General features: G+C 34.3%; 2 protein-coding genes across 2 annotated transcripts in view; one reads left to right on the top strand and one right to left on the bottom strand.

The window, feature by feature from the left end:
- Positions 1-17500, top strand: part of LOC136825767 (uncharacterized) — a 506720-nt gene that overhangs the window by 174939 nt on the left and 314281 nt on the right. The window lies entirely within an intron of this gene.
- Positions 2605-17500, bottom strand: part of LOC136825608 (uncharacterized) — a 15077-nt gene continuing 181 nt past the window's right edge. The window contains exons 1-3 of the mRNA XM_067082194.1: positions 17451-17500; positions 17187-17287; positions 2605-3145 (exon numbers count right to left, since the gene is read on the bottom strand). The exon at positions 17451-17500 is cut by the window's right edge and continues 181 nt beyond it. Of these exons, the coding sequence (XP_066938295.1) occupies positions 2605-3145; positions 17187-17287; positions 17451-17500 (692 nt within the window). The remainder of the gene's footprint in view (positions 3146-17186; positions 17288-17450) is intronic.

Here is a 17500-nt window from a genome sequence, read left to right as displayed (position 1 = left end):
AGTCGGCATAGGTATTTAATAGTGGGAAACTAGAATTAGCTACTAAAACTATTAATTGGCTGTACTGCATTCAGTAAGGAATTTTTAAAGTTTTGAGCTTAACTGTATATATTTAAAGTAGTTATGATGGCATCTGTATATTATCAGTGGATAGAGCAATCCTTAAAAATGATTGGAGACGTGAATACATACATGCTTGTATATATATATATATATATATATATATATATATATATATATATATATATATATATATATATATATATATATATATATATCGAATTATGTGAGGAAAGGTAAAGCGGATATATTTTACAAGACACTGAATATGTAATTATACTGGATTTTTCTGTTTCAGTCTGATGAGTTTTCACTTAGTGACCTTTTTTTCCAGTTTCAGTCTGTTGTGTTTTCAATGAGTGACCCTTTTTTCACAGTTTGTCTGTTGGCTTTTTCACTGAGTGACCCTTTTTTCTCAGTTTGTCTGTCGTGTTTTCACTAAGTGACCTTTTTTCTCAGTTTGTCTGTCGTGTTTTCACTAAGTGACCTTTTTTCTCAGTTTGTCTGTCGTGTTTTCACTAAGTGACCTTTTTTCTCAGTTTCAGTCTGTTGCGTTTTCACTGAGTGACCTTTTTCTCAGTTTCAGTCTGTTGCGTTTTCACTGAGTGACCTTTTTTCTCAGTTTCAGTCTGTTGCGTTTTCACTGAGTGACCTTTTTCTCAGTTTCAGTCTGTTGTGTTTTCACTGAGTGACCTTTTTTCTCAGTTTCAGTCTGTTGCGTTTTCACTGAGTGACCTTTTTCTGTTTCAGTCTGTTGTGTTGAAACTGAGTGACCCTTTTTCTCAGTTTCAGTCTGTTGTGTTTTCACTGAGTGACCTTTTTTCCAATTTCAGTCTACTGAGTTTAAACTGAGTGACCGCGTGAAAGCTTGTACTTGTTCAGGGGAACAATCTGGGTTCTTGTGGATATCGTCCCTAAAATGCTAGTTCATCTCGTTCTAATTTTAGATCTATGCGTATTTAATATAATCATTGGGCGTTTGTGGTTTTTCTCCCTGAAATGCTCGTTCGTCCCTAATTATTATATCTCGCTCTGATTCTAGGTCTGTGTGTCTTTAATATAATCAATAGGCGTTTGTGGATTTTTTCCCTGACATGCTCGTTCATCCCGAGTCATTGTACCTCGCTCTAATTTTATATTTATGTATATTTAATACAATTAATGTAGTTTTGTTGGATTTTGTCCCCGAAATGGTCGTTCGTCCCTAGCCATTACATCTCGCCCTAATTTTAGATTTATGTGTATTTAATACAGTCAATGTGTTTTTGTGGATTTTGTCCCTGAAATGCTCGTTTATCCCTAGTCATAATATTTCGCTCTAATTGTAGATTTATGGGTATTTAATACAATCAGTGTGTTTTTTGTGGATTTTGTCCCTAGTATGCTCATATATTCCTAGTCATGTATATCTTAGTGGCTTTTAGATCTTTGTGTATGGAATATACTTAAACAGTGAAACAGACAGATGGATTAAGCAACACATGCCTACCGAGAAATTAATTTTCACTCATTCCATATACAACAGGAAGAATTAATTAATAATTAATTAGAAATTGAGGCTTGAGTAGAAGGCAGTTTAGTCGGGTAGAGAAGAACAAAAGACACTATATCCCACTCAGCGGTTATTAGCCTCCTTCATCTTAGTTCAGTTAAAAAAAAAAAAAACTGGGTCAGAAATACGAGAGCTATCACAATTTTAAATTGTTTCGGGCTCTTAAGAGCTCAACCCTTTTCTAATTGATGTCGTGGAGGTCCTCGTTGTTGCTGTTATTATTAGCACCGTTCTTTTTGTATGTTTTTGAAAGTCACCGTTGAATTAACGAAGCAGTGTGGTCAATGATATTATTATTATTATTATTATTATTATTATTATTATTATTATTATTATTATTATTATTCTTCTTCTGTAAATAATAATTAAAGTGTCTTTTGTGAGGTATCATACTTCAGCTGTCACACTGAGCCTCTTGTTGCTTTATAGGAAAGTCTTTTGGCGTCGTTACCTATCTATATCTTTATTCACTCTTCCTCTTTTCCGTTTTCGATATTTTAATGCCAGGACCTTTCAGTACAGTGTCTTTCTGTCTGAGCTGTGGTTCATGAAATTTTAACTTATTATTTTTTCTTACCCAAACCCATTTTTGTCAGTTGTCAGCTGTACAATAGGAATCAGTAAATTATTTTTCTCGAACATGAAAATTTAATCATGATAATGTTCTAGTTATGGAGAGGCACTCATACATCAAAACACATTATATATATTTGTATATAAACATAAAAACATACATAAATATGTATGTATGTATGTATTAGACATCAATGTACTCATGTAAGTTAACAACACTCGTGTCATATTTAATGTATTCCCATGTGATCGCCCAATCATTAACTTGAACATACCAACGGCTTTTTAATTTCTTTTCTCACTAAAGACTGTCATTAAAAACGTCCCGTCAAGAGTATGTTTGAGAAAAGCAACCCCACTGACATCTGCTGTCAGAGAAAACAAAAATCCCATCGACTCTGCAATTGCTAAGAAAAACTTCACAAATCTGCAATTTCTGGAGACAACTTTGGAAAGACACAGGTCAAAGTCTGATTGTCCCAGCTATGGATGGTCAAAGGGTTAGATGATTTGAGGTAGGTTGAAGGAGGAGGAGGAGGGAGGGAGGTCAGAGGTGTAGGAGGAGGAGGAGGGGAGGAGGAGGGAGGGGAGGTCGTAATGTTGGACGAGAGAGGAGGAGGAGGGGAGGGGGGAGGTCGAGGTGTTGGGGAGGAGGAGGAGGAGGAGGAGGAGGGGAGGAGGGAGGTCGAGGTGTTGGAGAAGGAGGAGGAGGGGAGGAGGGAGGTCGAGGTATTGGAGAAGGAGGAGGAGGAGGGAGGCCGTGGTGTTGGAGGAGGAGGAGAAAGAGGGAGGTCGAGGTCTTGGGAGGAGGAGGAGGAGGAAAGAGGAGGGAGGTCAAGGTGTTGGAGGAGGAGGAGGGAAGTCGAGGTGGTGAAGGGGGAAGGTGAAGAGGGATGTCGAGATGTTGGGGGAGGAAGGGGGGCTGGGTGTAGGAGTCCCACTGCTCCAGACGACCTCAGTCTTTAATTGGACGAACTTTCCACGTGCAAGGATGACCACCCTTAATACCTTTATGCATAAATGCGTTCATGGCTTGCCTTAAAAAGCTAATGTTTGACGAAGGCAATTGCCTTAAATATTTTCTCATGTCCCTTTTTTAGTGTCCTGGAATGATATTTGTGGTTTCCTTTAAGGTTTTAGTGATTCAAAGGTCGTTGTTTTATTTACATGTTTTATATATATATATATATATATATATATATATTATATATATATATATATATATATATATATATATATATATATATATATATATATATATATATATATATATATATATATATAAGTTGTATGTTGCTCTTATATCCGATCACGTTTTGTTTCCATAGTTGAAGGTCTGTTGCCGAAAAATAGTATTGTTCAAATTTATGCGTGATATTAGTACAAATTCTCACTAATAATGTCTTGTGTCTGTTTCTTTGCGTGTTTGCATTTTGCTTTATCATTGAAGAAAAAAAATGAGTTACGCATTAAGCAGACTCCATTGTCCACTGACTTTTCTGGCTAAGTAAGCTTTTCATTCTACGTGAACATATTTACCTAATTATCATATCTAATCTGTGGCGAAAATTTATACCCTATGTTATGTGGATTTCGATGTTTTTCCTTGTCTTGATGGAAAATGAGCTAGGAAATTATTCATCTTTAGGTAATCCTCTTAAGTTAAAGTGGAATCTGGATAAATTGCTCTCAAGATGGGACGCGTCGAATGTGAATCGGGTAGAAAGAGAATCTGGAGATTTAAATTATCTTTATGTATTTTAACTTTATGTCTCTCAGGGATGAGAGATGCAAACGATCTAAGTCACCAGGAAAGAGTTACTGTAGAGAGAGAGAGAGAGAGAGAGAGAGAGAGAGAGAGAGAGAGAGAGAGAGAGAGAGAGAGTCAGTGGTCGTTTTAAAACATAAATAATTGAACGGACATAATGTTTTCAACTGAATATACCATTTGCATACATACTGAAACACATACATTGATACACACACATATATATGTATGTACGTATATATATATATATATATATATATATATATATATATATATATATATATATATATATATATATATATATATATATATATATATTACATAAAGGGATACTTTTAAAGTAACAGAAAATTTCAGTTGTGTGGGAATTATTCATTAACTAGATTAATACAAATTACATCGATCTTATGATAACATGTATGCATGCGTGTAAGTATATATTTGTATTTTTCAACGTGTATATATCCTGAATTATATCTGGTATGAGTTTAATATGTCTTTATTTAAGCAGTCTTCCGGTAGAATGCGCCTGCTTCTTCCTGCACCCAAGTCACGTAAGGCTCCTTGCATATTTTGACTGATGCAGCTTTATGGCCAGAGCCGTTTGTGCGCTCGCTATCTCAACCCAAGAAGCAAGGAAGAGGAAAGTTTTCATTTTTTACGAGTAGTTATCCTTTTCAATAACTTCGAGGAACAAAAGCTAGGCTGTCGCTATAGCAAATGGGAAAACTTTCCGCAATAAAGGAGAATTGGCGTTCGGAAGAACACGTTAATTAGGCTGTAGAATCAGGACGTTAATTTGCCCTGTGAGTTTTGTCGTAAATTAAAAGTATTTTTGGCTGGTTAGGAATCTTTCGTGAGTCGAAAACGATTGCTTTAATTTCAACCTTAGATTTATATTTATTTTATCTTTAATTTGTGGGGTTTTACAGAACAGAATAAGCATATATATTTTTTACTGAAATAAGTAAATTTATTTCCTTGACCCTAATACATCGAGTGTCATGAATTTGGAGACTCTGCAACTTCGCAAGGACTTCACAGGATTTTATTAAAGATATTTGACGGACATTATCTGGACTGAAATCTAGTTTACTTCTTTTTTTACTTTTATTGATATGGAGGCCAGAATGCTCTCTTTGCTTGTATTTTTTTTTTCAAAAGTTGTGCTTAATGCTGGTTGCTGCACTTGAATAAAAATTTCATATATTTTTATTCCAATTAATCTTTTGTTAATGACTTTTACAATGAGTCGTATTTTTGAGAATTCATTCCTGTTTCAAAACGGCATCGTGGCTTAAAGAGATTTGAGAATTCATATATGATAGTTGGCGTGAAATCCGTTGATTTCCCAGGCTTTACCCACTGATCTCACTTTTATATATTCCAGCCCTTGATATCTGACCCGTATTTTCATATGTTCCAGCCTTGATATCTGATCCATTTTTTCCATGTATTCCAGCCTTGATATCTGATCCTTTTTTTCATATATTCCAGCCTTGATATCTGATCCTTTTTTTTTCATATATTCCAACCTTGATATATGACCCATTTTTTTCATATATTCCTGCCTTGATATCTGATCCATTTTTTTCATAGATTCCAGCCTTGATATCTGGTCCTTTTTTCATATATTCCAGCCTTAATATCTGATCCACTTTTTTCATATATACCAGCCCTTGATCGCTAGTCTCAACTTCATGAGGTTCTGGTCCTTATAAGATGATAATGCCCCTAATGCCTTCTGGTCCTTGTTCGTTGAATTTCTTTTTTCCACCCTTGTCAGCTGACCAGACCTTTCATGCGTTCCAGCCTTGTCTGGTCGCTGGCTGGTCGCTTCTTTCATATGCTGATCTTAACTATCATGAATTCTGAGTCTTCCTTGCTATTCTTGCCAGTCTTATTTATCCCATCTCTCAGGCGCCCCAGTCCTTGTTCGTGAGGTGAGCCAGTTATGTTATTTGTCTGCTTATATATATATATATATATATATATATATATATATATATATATATATATATATTATATATTATATATATGTGTAACATATATATATATATATATATATATATATATATATATATATATATATATATATATATATATATATATATATATATATATTCATTCGTTACTTATGCACACGCGACTTTTTCACCTCCACATATATTAAGCCACAATCATCGTTTACAATCCAATTCACTCTACCTAGGGAATAACTTACGCCGAAGGAGAATTATAATTGATAAGTGCTTCGCTCCTGGCAGGAGTCGACCCTAAATTTCAGTAACAGATGAATCTCGAATGATAAAATTCCTCTTTTCCTGGATGAGAGAGCAATCTCGTCGACTTCCATTTCACTTGAAAACCGAATTCGAACTTTCCTGTTCATTGAAACGATCCTGATGGAAACATTTTCCTGAATAGGACAACTTACCAAGTAAAGGGTTACCATTGCCGTTTCTTATCGGAGCTGAAAAGGTTCATCGAATATAAACTTTATTGATGCACTGGTTGAACATATGTCTGGTTTTATTTACATTCAAAAATGCACAGCCCCCTACCCTCATTATTAAAAGAGATGTTTTGTTTACGATATAGATTTAAATACGTAAATTCATCTTTATTCATTAAAGCAATTGAAAGTGATTTATTAGTAATATAAATTACAATATAAGCCAGTGACTCTGATAAACAGCACCCTCCTCCCCATTTCCCGTCCTCAAAGCGCCCCCTCCCCATGTCTTTTCCTCTCCCCCTTTCCTCCCCCTTCTATATACAATTTAAGGCCGCCCATTGAGAATCTCTGATGGTCCAGAACTTAGGAAAATGGGTTTTGGGAGTTGGTGACCTATAATTTGATGCAGAGGGCGGGGGCGTGGGGGCGTCTCGGACAATTACCGCGTGAAAGCAGCAACTTGAACAATACATCACTTAGGAGCGAAGTCACGTAGGTGAGGCCCGGCCCAAGATTTACGACCCTTCTCAAAAGGCGTCGGGAAGTCCTTGGGAAGAAAGGGGTGGGGGGGTTGGGGGGGCAAGGTTCCTTCAAGGACCTTGGAAAGAAAGGGGTGTGTGAGCTTAGGATGATCTTGTTAGGTTATTAAGAAATTTGTGTGTGTGTGTGTGTGTGTACATACATAAATACTTTTTCATGTTCTCGGATTTTAAGTCAGGAATATCGTCTGATATCCAATTCACTGTTCCTTGGTTGTAAGTTACAACCAAGGTGTAGTGAATTGGATATTATTATTCAGAAGGTAGAACCTTATTCATATGGAACAAACCTACAGGGCCACTGACTAGAAATTCAAGTTTCCAAAAAATAATTTGTTCATTAGAAATGGTATTGAATGCGTACTGACATACATAGGTAGATACATAGGTAGATGTATGTATGTATGTATGTATGTATGAACAAATATACATAAAGACATACATAGTTAGAGAGACAGGTATATCATTTTGAACTACACACTTAAAGGATTAAACTCCAGAAGATGTTATCCAGTGCTTTCAAAGCAATCACAAATCAGGATAAGGTTGCTTGCTTCCTACCCTATCCAAGGGATGCTCAGCTAGCTCATGACACCCTTCCAAGTAGTGACCATACTCGATAATGGTTAACATTTGCCTTGCCTTCGATGATAATGTGAGAAAATAAAATTTTGCAGACTTCTCATCTGTACATATACATCGATTTATTAATTTACTAATTTTTCTAATAACTGATCTCTTCTTTCTGTATTTCGTATTATATTCTTTAATAAGTTCGTTCAAATGAACACCATATTCTTTGGAAGCTTGAACTCCAAGTCAATGGCCGGTGTGGGCTCGTTCCATATGAATAGGATTCATCTTCGGAATAATAGTTATGATAATTTTCTCTCTCTCTCTCTCTCTCTCTCTCTCTCTCTCTCTCTCTCTGGAAATATATTATCTGTTAAAAGACGGTGCTGTTTGTCTTCTCAATACATTTTGCATTTACATTAACCCAAAAGAGTCTAGAGTAAGGAGGCAATTACTATCATCTTTTGGAAGGCTTGCAATAAAAAAGCAATAGATTTATGACAGTATTAAGTCGAAATGGATAGTGCCCCTTTGGGCAGAATTTATTAAGATTGTATCTGTTTCTCCACCCACCCCTCCCCACAAACCCCTTCCCCAATATTTTCCCATTCCTACAACCCCCTTCTCCTCCTGGCGAAAGTTGAATATTGAAGATGTCACGGAAGAATATTGTGTGATTTTATTTAATGTGAATTCCAGGAATATCATTATATATGCGTTTAATGGAAAATGCTTTGTTATGTATTGCTGGCCTAAAACAATTCTCTTTGTATTTTAATCATTTACGTATGTTTTTATTTATTTATTTACTTATTTGTTAATTTATTTCTTTCTTTTCTGATAACCAATCTCTTCTTCCTGTATTCCTTATTAGCTTCTGTTACTTTTTTCAAATGAACAACATAGTTTTCGGAAGCTTGAATTTCAAGTCAGTGGCCCCTGTGGTGGGCTTGTTCCATATTAAAAAGGTTCATCTTTTGAATAATAATAATAATAATAATAATAATAATAATAATAATAATAATGAATTTATGAATGCCTTTGTATGTTTATATATAGGCTCCGCATCTGTGTTCATACTCTTATATATCCCCAGACGGTGACAGTAGAAGATATGACGATTTCGTGCAACGGTTGTATTATTATTATTATTATTATTATTATTATTATTATTATTATTATTATTATTATTATTATTATTATTATTATTATTATTATTATTATTATTATTATTATGTAGTGTAGTTGTATGGGACTAACAAAGAAATATGCCTTTCACGTGACATGAAAACAGTGGAATTTATTAATGAAAATTGACCAGGAATTTTAATTTTGATAATGTTCGGGTAAGTGCATAATTAAATCCGCGTCGGTTGACTGCCAAGCTAGTACGCAATAGTTGTTTTATTACTCAAAGTAACTAAATAAAGTAGATAAATTAACAGAAAAAGAAAAAAAATGATTCCTTTCATCAGTATTAAATTTTTTGTTTTTGGGATAAGAAAGTTTTCTATCTTGATTGGAATTTGGAAATTAGGTTACTATTAATTTTTTGTCTTATTTTAATTAACTAAATAAAATAAATAAATTAACAGAATAAGAAAGAATTGCTACCTCTCACTGGTATTAAATTCAATGTTTTTGGGATAAGAAAGTTTTCTATCTTGATTGGAATTTGGAAATTAGGTAAATTTTTTTGTCTTATTTTAAGAAACTAAATCAGAAACAGAAATAATTGCTTCTTTTCATCGGTATTAAATTCTTTGTTTTTGGGATGAGAAAGGTTCTATCTTGATTGGAATTTGGGAATTAGATTGATGTTTTTTTGTCTTTTTAAGTAACTAAATAAAGTAAATAAATTAACAGAAAAAGAACTTATTGCTTCCTCTCACTGGTATTAAATTCTTTGTTTTGGGGCTGAGAAAGTTTTCTATCTTGATTGGAATTTGGGAATTAGGGTAATATTTTTGTTGTCTTATTTTAAGTAACTAAATAAAGTAAATAAATTAACAGAGAAAAAAATTAATTGCTTCCTCTCACTGGTATTAAATTCTTTGTGTTGGGGATGAGAAAGTTTTCTATCTTCATTGGAATTTGGAAATTAGTTTAATTTTTTTTGTTTTTTTAAGTAACTAAATAAAATAAATAAATTAACAGAGGAAAAAATTAATTGCTTCCTCTCACTGGTATTAAATTCAATGTTTTTGGGATGAGTAAGTTTTGTATCTTGATTGGAATTTGGAAATTAGGTTAATTTTTTTTTATTTTTTATTTTTTTTTTTTTTTGTTAGCAATCATCTGTGTCAGGGCTTACAGAATCCTTTTGAAGGTCAGGTGTCAATACTCCCGTCCTGGTGTTTGACTTCGGATATAATCAAGAGTTTTTGATTTGTGTAAAGAAAAATAATAAGTTTGTGCCGACATGACCGTCATTATTTGAAGTTCAAGGTTTTTCATATCCCATTTTTTTCCTTTGTGCAGATATCGTTAATATTGGATTTACTCCTGCTTCTCAGCCAGTAATGTTATTTACGATTTGTTCAGCATTTTTATTTTTAGTTTAGTTTTTTTTATTATTCCTAATTAGCGCTCTGTTGCTGTGCTTTCCTGTGCAAATTATTATGTAAGGAAAGGAGAAAGCCACGTATATTTACGGAGAGAAAGGAAAAAAGAAAGGAAGAAAGGAATAAAGAAAGCAAGATAAAGAGTACGAAAGAAAAGAAGGAAGGAAGGAAGGAGTAAGAGAAAAAAGGAAGAAAGGAAGAAAGAAAGGAACGAATGAGGAAACGAAGAAAGGAAGGAATAAAGGAAGAAAGAAAGAAAGGAAGGAGTAAAGGAAGAAAGAAAGAAAGAAAAATGAAAGGAAGAAATAAAAAAGAAGGAAGGAAGAAATAAAGAAAGAAATAGAAAGAAATAAAATAAAATAGAAGGAAAGAAAAAAAGGAAAGAACCGAAATGAACCAGAAAAGTTTGGGGGGGGGGGGGTTGTCTCCGGGTACCAGGCAAGCAAGGAACAAGTGAAATAGATGTCCGGGCAGTATTATGAACACTGTGACTTCCTCCTCCTCCTCCTCCTCCTCCTCCTCCTCCTCCTCCTCCCTGTGTATCACGACCTTCTCTCTCCACAGAACACATATCTCATACAGATGCCCTCATTTTTACCCTTTCCGGTTTTACCGGTAAATCCTGGGTGTGCTCTTTTCGTGTGTGAGGGGTAGGGGGTAGGGAGTGGGCGGAAAAGGGGAGGGTGGTGGGCGGAGACGGGTAGGTTGGTGCAAGGCTTGTTGCTTTCCTCATTCTTATTTTATCAAGATTCATCTCTGGAGTTTTTGTTCTTGGTTCGTTTAAATCTCTCTCTCTCTCTCTCTCTCTCTCTCTCTCTCTCTCTCTCTCTCTCTCTCTCTCTCTCTTAATATTTGACAAAAGTGATTGTGGTTAAAAGTTGTGTCTCTATATGAATCAAATTTTCCGTTTTTGACGTAAGTTAATTTATGGAAGATATATGTATGTATATTTATGTATATGTATATATATGTGTGTGTGTGTATGTATACGTATATGTATGTGTATATATATATATACATACTTCCTTATGAACGTTTCTTTTCAAATTTATATTTATCTTGAATAGAAGAAGAAGAAGATATCACTAACCTGTTAAAAGTAATAACAAAAATTTCGGTGTCACTGACATAGGTAGTGTGACGCCAGGTTGTCCTAAATCAATCAATCACTCCTCATTGAAGAACTCTTTAATTTCCCATTTCATAAGCTCACATATTCCTTATTTGCATTTCTGTTATAATTTCCTTAATATTAAGCTTATTCTTGCTTCTTACTTCTCGAAGCTTTCGTGTGCCTCATATTCTTATCCCCATTGATTTCTTATTATGGGTATCGCCTCGTATCTCATTCTGCTCATCATCTGAATGTATCTTTGCCTCCTTGATAGGAGAGATGTCTTCTAACTCTGAATATTCCCTTCCGTTTATGGTTCCATAATTATTCTATCGCCGACTTCCATTTTCCGTTCACTCATATTCATTCGTAGTGTTTTCTTTCTTTAGAAATTCCGGGTTCCATTATCTGACCATTTCTATAATATCTTTGATCCCTTTATCTCTTATTTTTACTATCTTCTTACTTGATTTAAGAGATATTTTCTTTTTATGGTATTAATATCTCCTTTCATTTTCACCTTTTTGTTCATTGTATCTCCATCTTTTCTTTCCATCTCTGTAATATATTTGATCCCTTTATCTCTTATTTTTATTCTCTCCTAACTTGCCTTAAGCGATGTCTTCTTTTTATGGCATTAATATCTCATTTCATTTTCACTTTTTTATTCAGTATATCTTTATCTTCTCTAACCTGTTTTAAAATTTTTTACATTCTTATAATTCCTTTGCTTTTTGTAAAAGCCATTTTTACCCCTCTGCATATTCTTAATATTTTTTTTTTGGGGGGACAGGCAGAGGTTCCTCCATCTATGTCCTCAACGTATTCTTCACATTTTTTCAGTATTATTCCTTGCTTTATTCCAAACCTCGTATCCCTCCTGCCATATTTTTTCAACATTCTTATTCCATTTGTTATTGCCATTCCTTTTTATATATATTCTTAACATCCCCTTCTTTCAAGTTGCCTCCTTATTATTATGCTGTTCTTTGAAATCCTTCTAAATCCCCATATCCCTCCTGCCACATTTTTTCAACCCTCTTATTCCATGTGTTATTGCCATTCCTTTTTATTTGTATTCTTAATATCTTTTTCTTTCAAGTTGCATCATTATTATGCTCTCGTTTTAAATCCTTCCCAAGACCCATATCCCTCCTGCTAACATCCTACGTTTTAGGACTGTAGGGATGAAATCCTACATATCCACTCGGGAACAAAACTAACAAATCCCCCTACGAGGGATTTTCCCCTCATATCGAATTCCATGCGCGTGGAGTTCGCCTTGGCGGAGTTTCGAACGGAGTAAAAAAATGAGAGAGAGAGAGAAGAGAGAGTTTCTCTGTTATCAATTCCATTCAAACGAGAGAGAGAGAGAGAGAGAGAGAGAGAGAGAGAGAGAGAGAGAGAGAGAGAGAGAGAGAGAGAGAGGAAAAAAGGGGATTTCTCTGTTATCAATTCAATTCAAGGAAAGTGGTCAGGTTAAGTTTTGTTGCTTCTCAAACGCTTAGATTGTGAGAACGTTTAGGGGAATTGTGCGTTTAGAGAGTGAAAGATTATATCTATCTATCTATATATATATATATATATATATATATATATATATATATATATATATATATATATATATATATATATATATATATATATATATATATATATACACATATATATCACCGTAGAGATTGAACAGTGTTTAGATTTACTGTTTCTCAGCCATTCTTCAGGAAAGAGGTGGCTAGACCCACGCCATTTCTCATGACCCTTGCAGACGCTGGTCCCTGGTTACAACCGGGTGGACTGACGGGCTGTAAGACTAGAGCGATCCCCTGGCCTAGCAAACATGTGTCGAGCATTGAACCGGCCGACCAAGGACCCTATTGTTTTGGTGTTTTAGCAATAGTGTAAATACATTGATTATAAACTTTTTTATATATGTGAAATGGTGGACAGTTTGAACTTCGAAATGATAATATATACAACATTTAACACAACTATTCGTGTTAGGCTTAAGTGGTTTAGATTCCAAATTCTTTGCTTAACAAAGAACAATTTACCAAGTACTAGTGGCTTTCGAAGACATATAGTCTTGCATCGGTACCAGATGAAGAAGACTGTATGTCTTTGAAAACTAGTACTTGATAAATTGTTCTTTGTAAATTAAAGAATCTGGAATCTAAACCATGCCTTCGAAAGCTAGTGCTTGGTAAGTTGTTCTTTGTAAATTAAAGAATCTTGACTCTAAACTATGCCTTCGAAAGCTAGTACTTGGTAAATTGTCCTTTGTAAAAGCGAAAATCTGGAATCTAAACCATACCTTCGAAAGCTAGTACTTGGTAAATTGTTCTTTGCAAAAACAAAAATCTGGAATCTAAACCAAACCTTCGAAAGCTAGTACTTGATGAATTGTTCTTTGTAAATTAAAGAATCTGGAATCTAAACCATCCCGTTTCACTGAAGCCTAACTTTTGAGTAGTAGATATATATATATATATATATATATATATATATATATATATATATATATATATATATATATATATATATATATATACACACATACATACAGTGAAGTTGCATGGCTATGTTGTGATAACATTTAACACTTTTAATGGAACACTAGCTCTATTCCATAATGACGTGTTATCATGGTACAGATGATGTATTAATAGACAGAAAAATAATGAAAAGCGCCAGAGTTGTGGACATTGTTTGTCCTCTAGCTGAATGTGAATGTAAATGTTTGTTAGTAAGCTTTCTTCCTCGCAGCCTTTAATGAACTTATTTAGGTCGAATATAATATTTTATTTAGGTCGAACGTAATGTTTACAATACCTAGTCTTCATATCTGTTAATAGGATGCTTAATAGAAGGCCGGTCAAGTTTGCAAGAATTTGTATTTTTGTAAATGTAAATGGTGAGTAGACAAAGAATGCATAAATATCATAGGCCGATAAATATCGTAGTATCAGCCTTTTTTTTATCCACTTCCTTCTCTTTATTCTGCTTTATATCTTTATTGCTTTATTCTGAGGTTGAAGGGAAAAGTGAATATAATAGTCATACTTGTATCTGCGTTTTTATTTTTGTTTTATTTTTCATTGGTAATAATACAGTTATTATTATTACTTATTCTGTTTATTATCATCATTATTTTTTATAATGATGATAACAGGAAGAATGAAAATAATAATGATAATCGTAATATTATAAATAAAAAATTTAAAAATAAAGACGCAGATACAAGTAATTTTTGTCATCATTATTTTCAATATATTAATTATTGATATATGATCAGCTGATTATCATGGTTATTAGATAAAAAACAGTGAAAAAAAATTAAAGGCTAAATATCTGCTACATTCATGAAATTCGGCTCAGTAGCCACTCCTTAATTTAAAAGCCTCCCTTGCCCCCATTCCGATTTGTAAAAATTTCAGCGCCCGTACATTCCCAAGCAAAATTTCCAACCCCATCTGACCTAGGCACCCTTTCGTAAAACGTGCCACTGCAAGCGCCTGCAGGAAAAAGGATACGCCAAAATGCTTGCGCGCACGCCGCGAAGTTGCTGGATCGTGTTACCTATCACCGTGTCATGGGTGATCAGTGATGCGCGTAGATTAGTGAAATATGGCGTGTGATACCCGTGGAGTTGTGTGGTAGGCGTCTCCCCAGGCTCACCCCCTTCGCTGTTATAGCTGTATAAATATTCGCTTATCTGTCGTTCCCAGCCGGTCGGTGTCTGTCCTTTATCTTTTACACCCAATAACTTTTTTCCTCCTCTTTCGTCGTTATCTGGTTTTTTGTTTGACGCTCTAATCTCTTCTTGTTTTTTTTTTTTTTTTTTTTTTTTTTTTTTTTTTTTTTGGCGGGTATTACAGGTTATCTTTCAGCGGACTGATAACTCACACCGTTGACTGTCTTGATAAAGTGTCGTCTTTTCCTGCTCCGATACGTAACTTGGTAGTATCTTTTTAAGAGTTTCTTCCTAATGCATTTATCCTTAATATTTCGTATTTATTTTAGCTTGTGCAAAGTCTAGAGGCTGATTTAACAGTAGAACCTCTTGAAAGTCTTATTTACCAAGAAATAAGTTTTTAATAAATACTACAGTAACAGTATTCAGGAATAAGTGGCCAAGCCATGTTTCAATTACTGTAGTCCTAATTTAACTGGTCCTTCTTCTATGGCTTCCTTACAAGATCCTGTATTGACTGCTGTAATGCCGGATATCATTCTACTTTACTTCGTAGCTTTAAATCTTTGAATTTAGCGACATTTTACTGGAAAGATTCGACTGGTCACTATATTAGAAGATTCGACATTTTACCTTTGATGAAACTGCAAGCGTTGAACTTTACATAATATCGACTTATCGCTTTGCATCTGGGCGCCAGTAAATTTGTGCACTGAATTCTCTTACAAATGCAGTTTTAGTTTCTTTTCATAAGTATTTACAACCATCATCATTGATGCGTCCAGAAAGTCTGTCAAGATGTGTTTCATTAATCTGTCTGAGGGGAATTTGGAAACTTACTTAATGTAAACATACTTTATCTTTATCTGTCAATTCTATGAATGAATATCATTGCCCTATGTGGTATTGGTATACTTCATTAATTTACATATGAAGTGCCAATGAATCGCATAGTGGAAGGGTATAGGCACTGTTTTTCTTAAATATTTGACCAGTCAACATAAAATGAGTATTTCGACCAATTAAATTGGCTTTTTACCAATTCACCATGTTCTTTCCCTGGCCGAAATATGCTGTCACGTCAGTATTCCAAACGGTTCTCTCTCTCTCTCTCTCTCTCTCTCTCTCTCTCTCTCTCTCTCTCTCTCTCTCTCTCTCTCTCTCTCTCTCTCGATTTTTATTGTCACAATTACTACTTTTGTTATCAGTTTATATATATATATATATATATATATATATATATATATATATATATATATATATATATATATATATATATATATATATATATATATATATATATACAGTATATGTACAAACATGCATATATACATTTATATATAGATAGATAGATATAGGTATATATACATAAACATACATACACACTTTATACTTTACATTTACATATAATTGTTCCTTTCATGTCCCGTTTGTCTTCACAATCGTCCTCATCCATTTCGAGTGTGTGATGGACAGCATCCAAGTTTGCACTTCGAAAAAAATGTTTTTTTTTTTTTCACCCATTTCCACCAAATTTCACTTCCGGTTCCGAGACCGAAGACGACGGCTTTATCACCCGAAACATTGGTCTTCTTTTATCTCCCGTTCTTCCGGTCCTCCTCAGGTTTTGGTCCGCATTTTTATAGGTCCTAAACTTTTTGTTTATCTGCTCATATTCACACTTATACTTGCCGTTATTGCTTCTTTTATCCGTGTCTTTGTTTTTACTGTTTTCCTGAGTTCCGGTTTAGACTCCGTTCCATCTCTGTCTTCTTAATGATTAAATATATCTATTATTTAGATAGATAGATAGATAGATTGATAGATAGATAGATAGATTGGTAGATACTTTCTCCTTTTGCTTTTAGATTGACCAGAGTTTTTATTTTTGAAGATTTTGTAATTTCTCAATTGTAATTATTGTCGTGATTATATAATTCATAATATCGGTACTAACACTTATTGTTATGTTTAATAACAGTAATGTTTTAGATTTATTATATTTGTTAGTTTGGTAGTAGCATGCATAGCAATAAAAGCAGTAGCAGCAGCAATAATAATAATAATAATAATAATAATAATAATAATAATAATAATAATAATAATAATAATAATAATAATATATACAGTGATTATTCAGATTCATCAGTGTTCGTCCATACATAGAAAAACTTACATTCGATGCAGCAATGTTTATATTTTATATTTAATGTTTTAATTATCATTCTGTTGCCCTGTACCCATATATCTTACCCATGATAAACCTGCTTTCCTTCCCAACCATACATTACCCATTCTGGGCCTTCTCTGAACAGCAACCAACGACTAACCAGGCTAAGGCTGCGAGAACTATGCGGCCTCTCCTATAAATTCGGCTCATGCTGTGGGCCCTCTAATACAAATTCGAACGACTTATGACCGTGTTGCAAGAGGCCTCGGGCGGAGGGTGGGTAGGGGGCGGGGGCGCAGGATTCAGGGGTGTGGGCGGGAGTTGGGGGTGAAAAGATCCCACCACGTCATGAATATATCTCATCCATTATGGCTCAGTCTCATACCCGCAGCTCTAAAGGAAATGGGACAAAGATAATGATGGCCGAACGTCGTC

The sequence above is a fragment of the Macrobrachium rosenbergii genome, chromosome 39, assembly GCF_040412425.1.
Source record: "Macrobrachium rosenbergii isolate ZJJX-2024 chromosome 39, ASM4041242v1, whole genome shotgun sequence".
Lineage (NCBI taxonomy): Eukaryota > Metazoa > Arthropoda > Malacostraca > Decapoda > Palaemonidae > Macrobrachium > Macrobrachium rosenbergii.
This window is presented reverse-complemented; position numbering and strand designations above follow the sequence as displayed.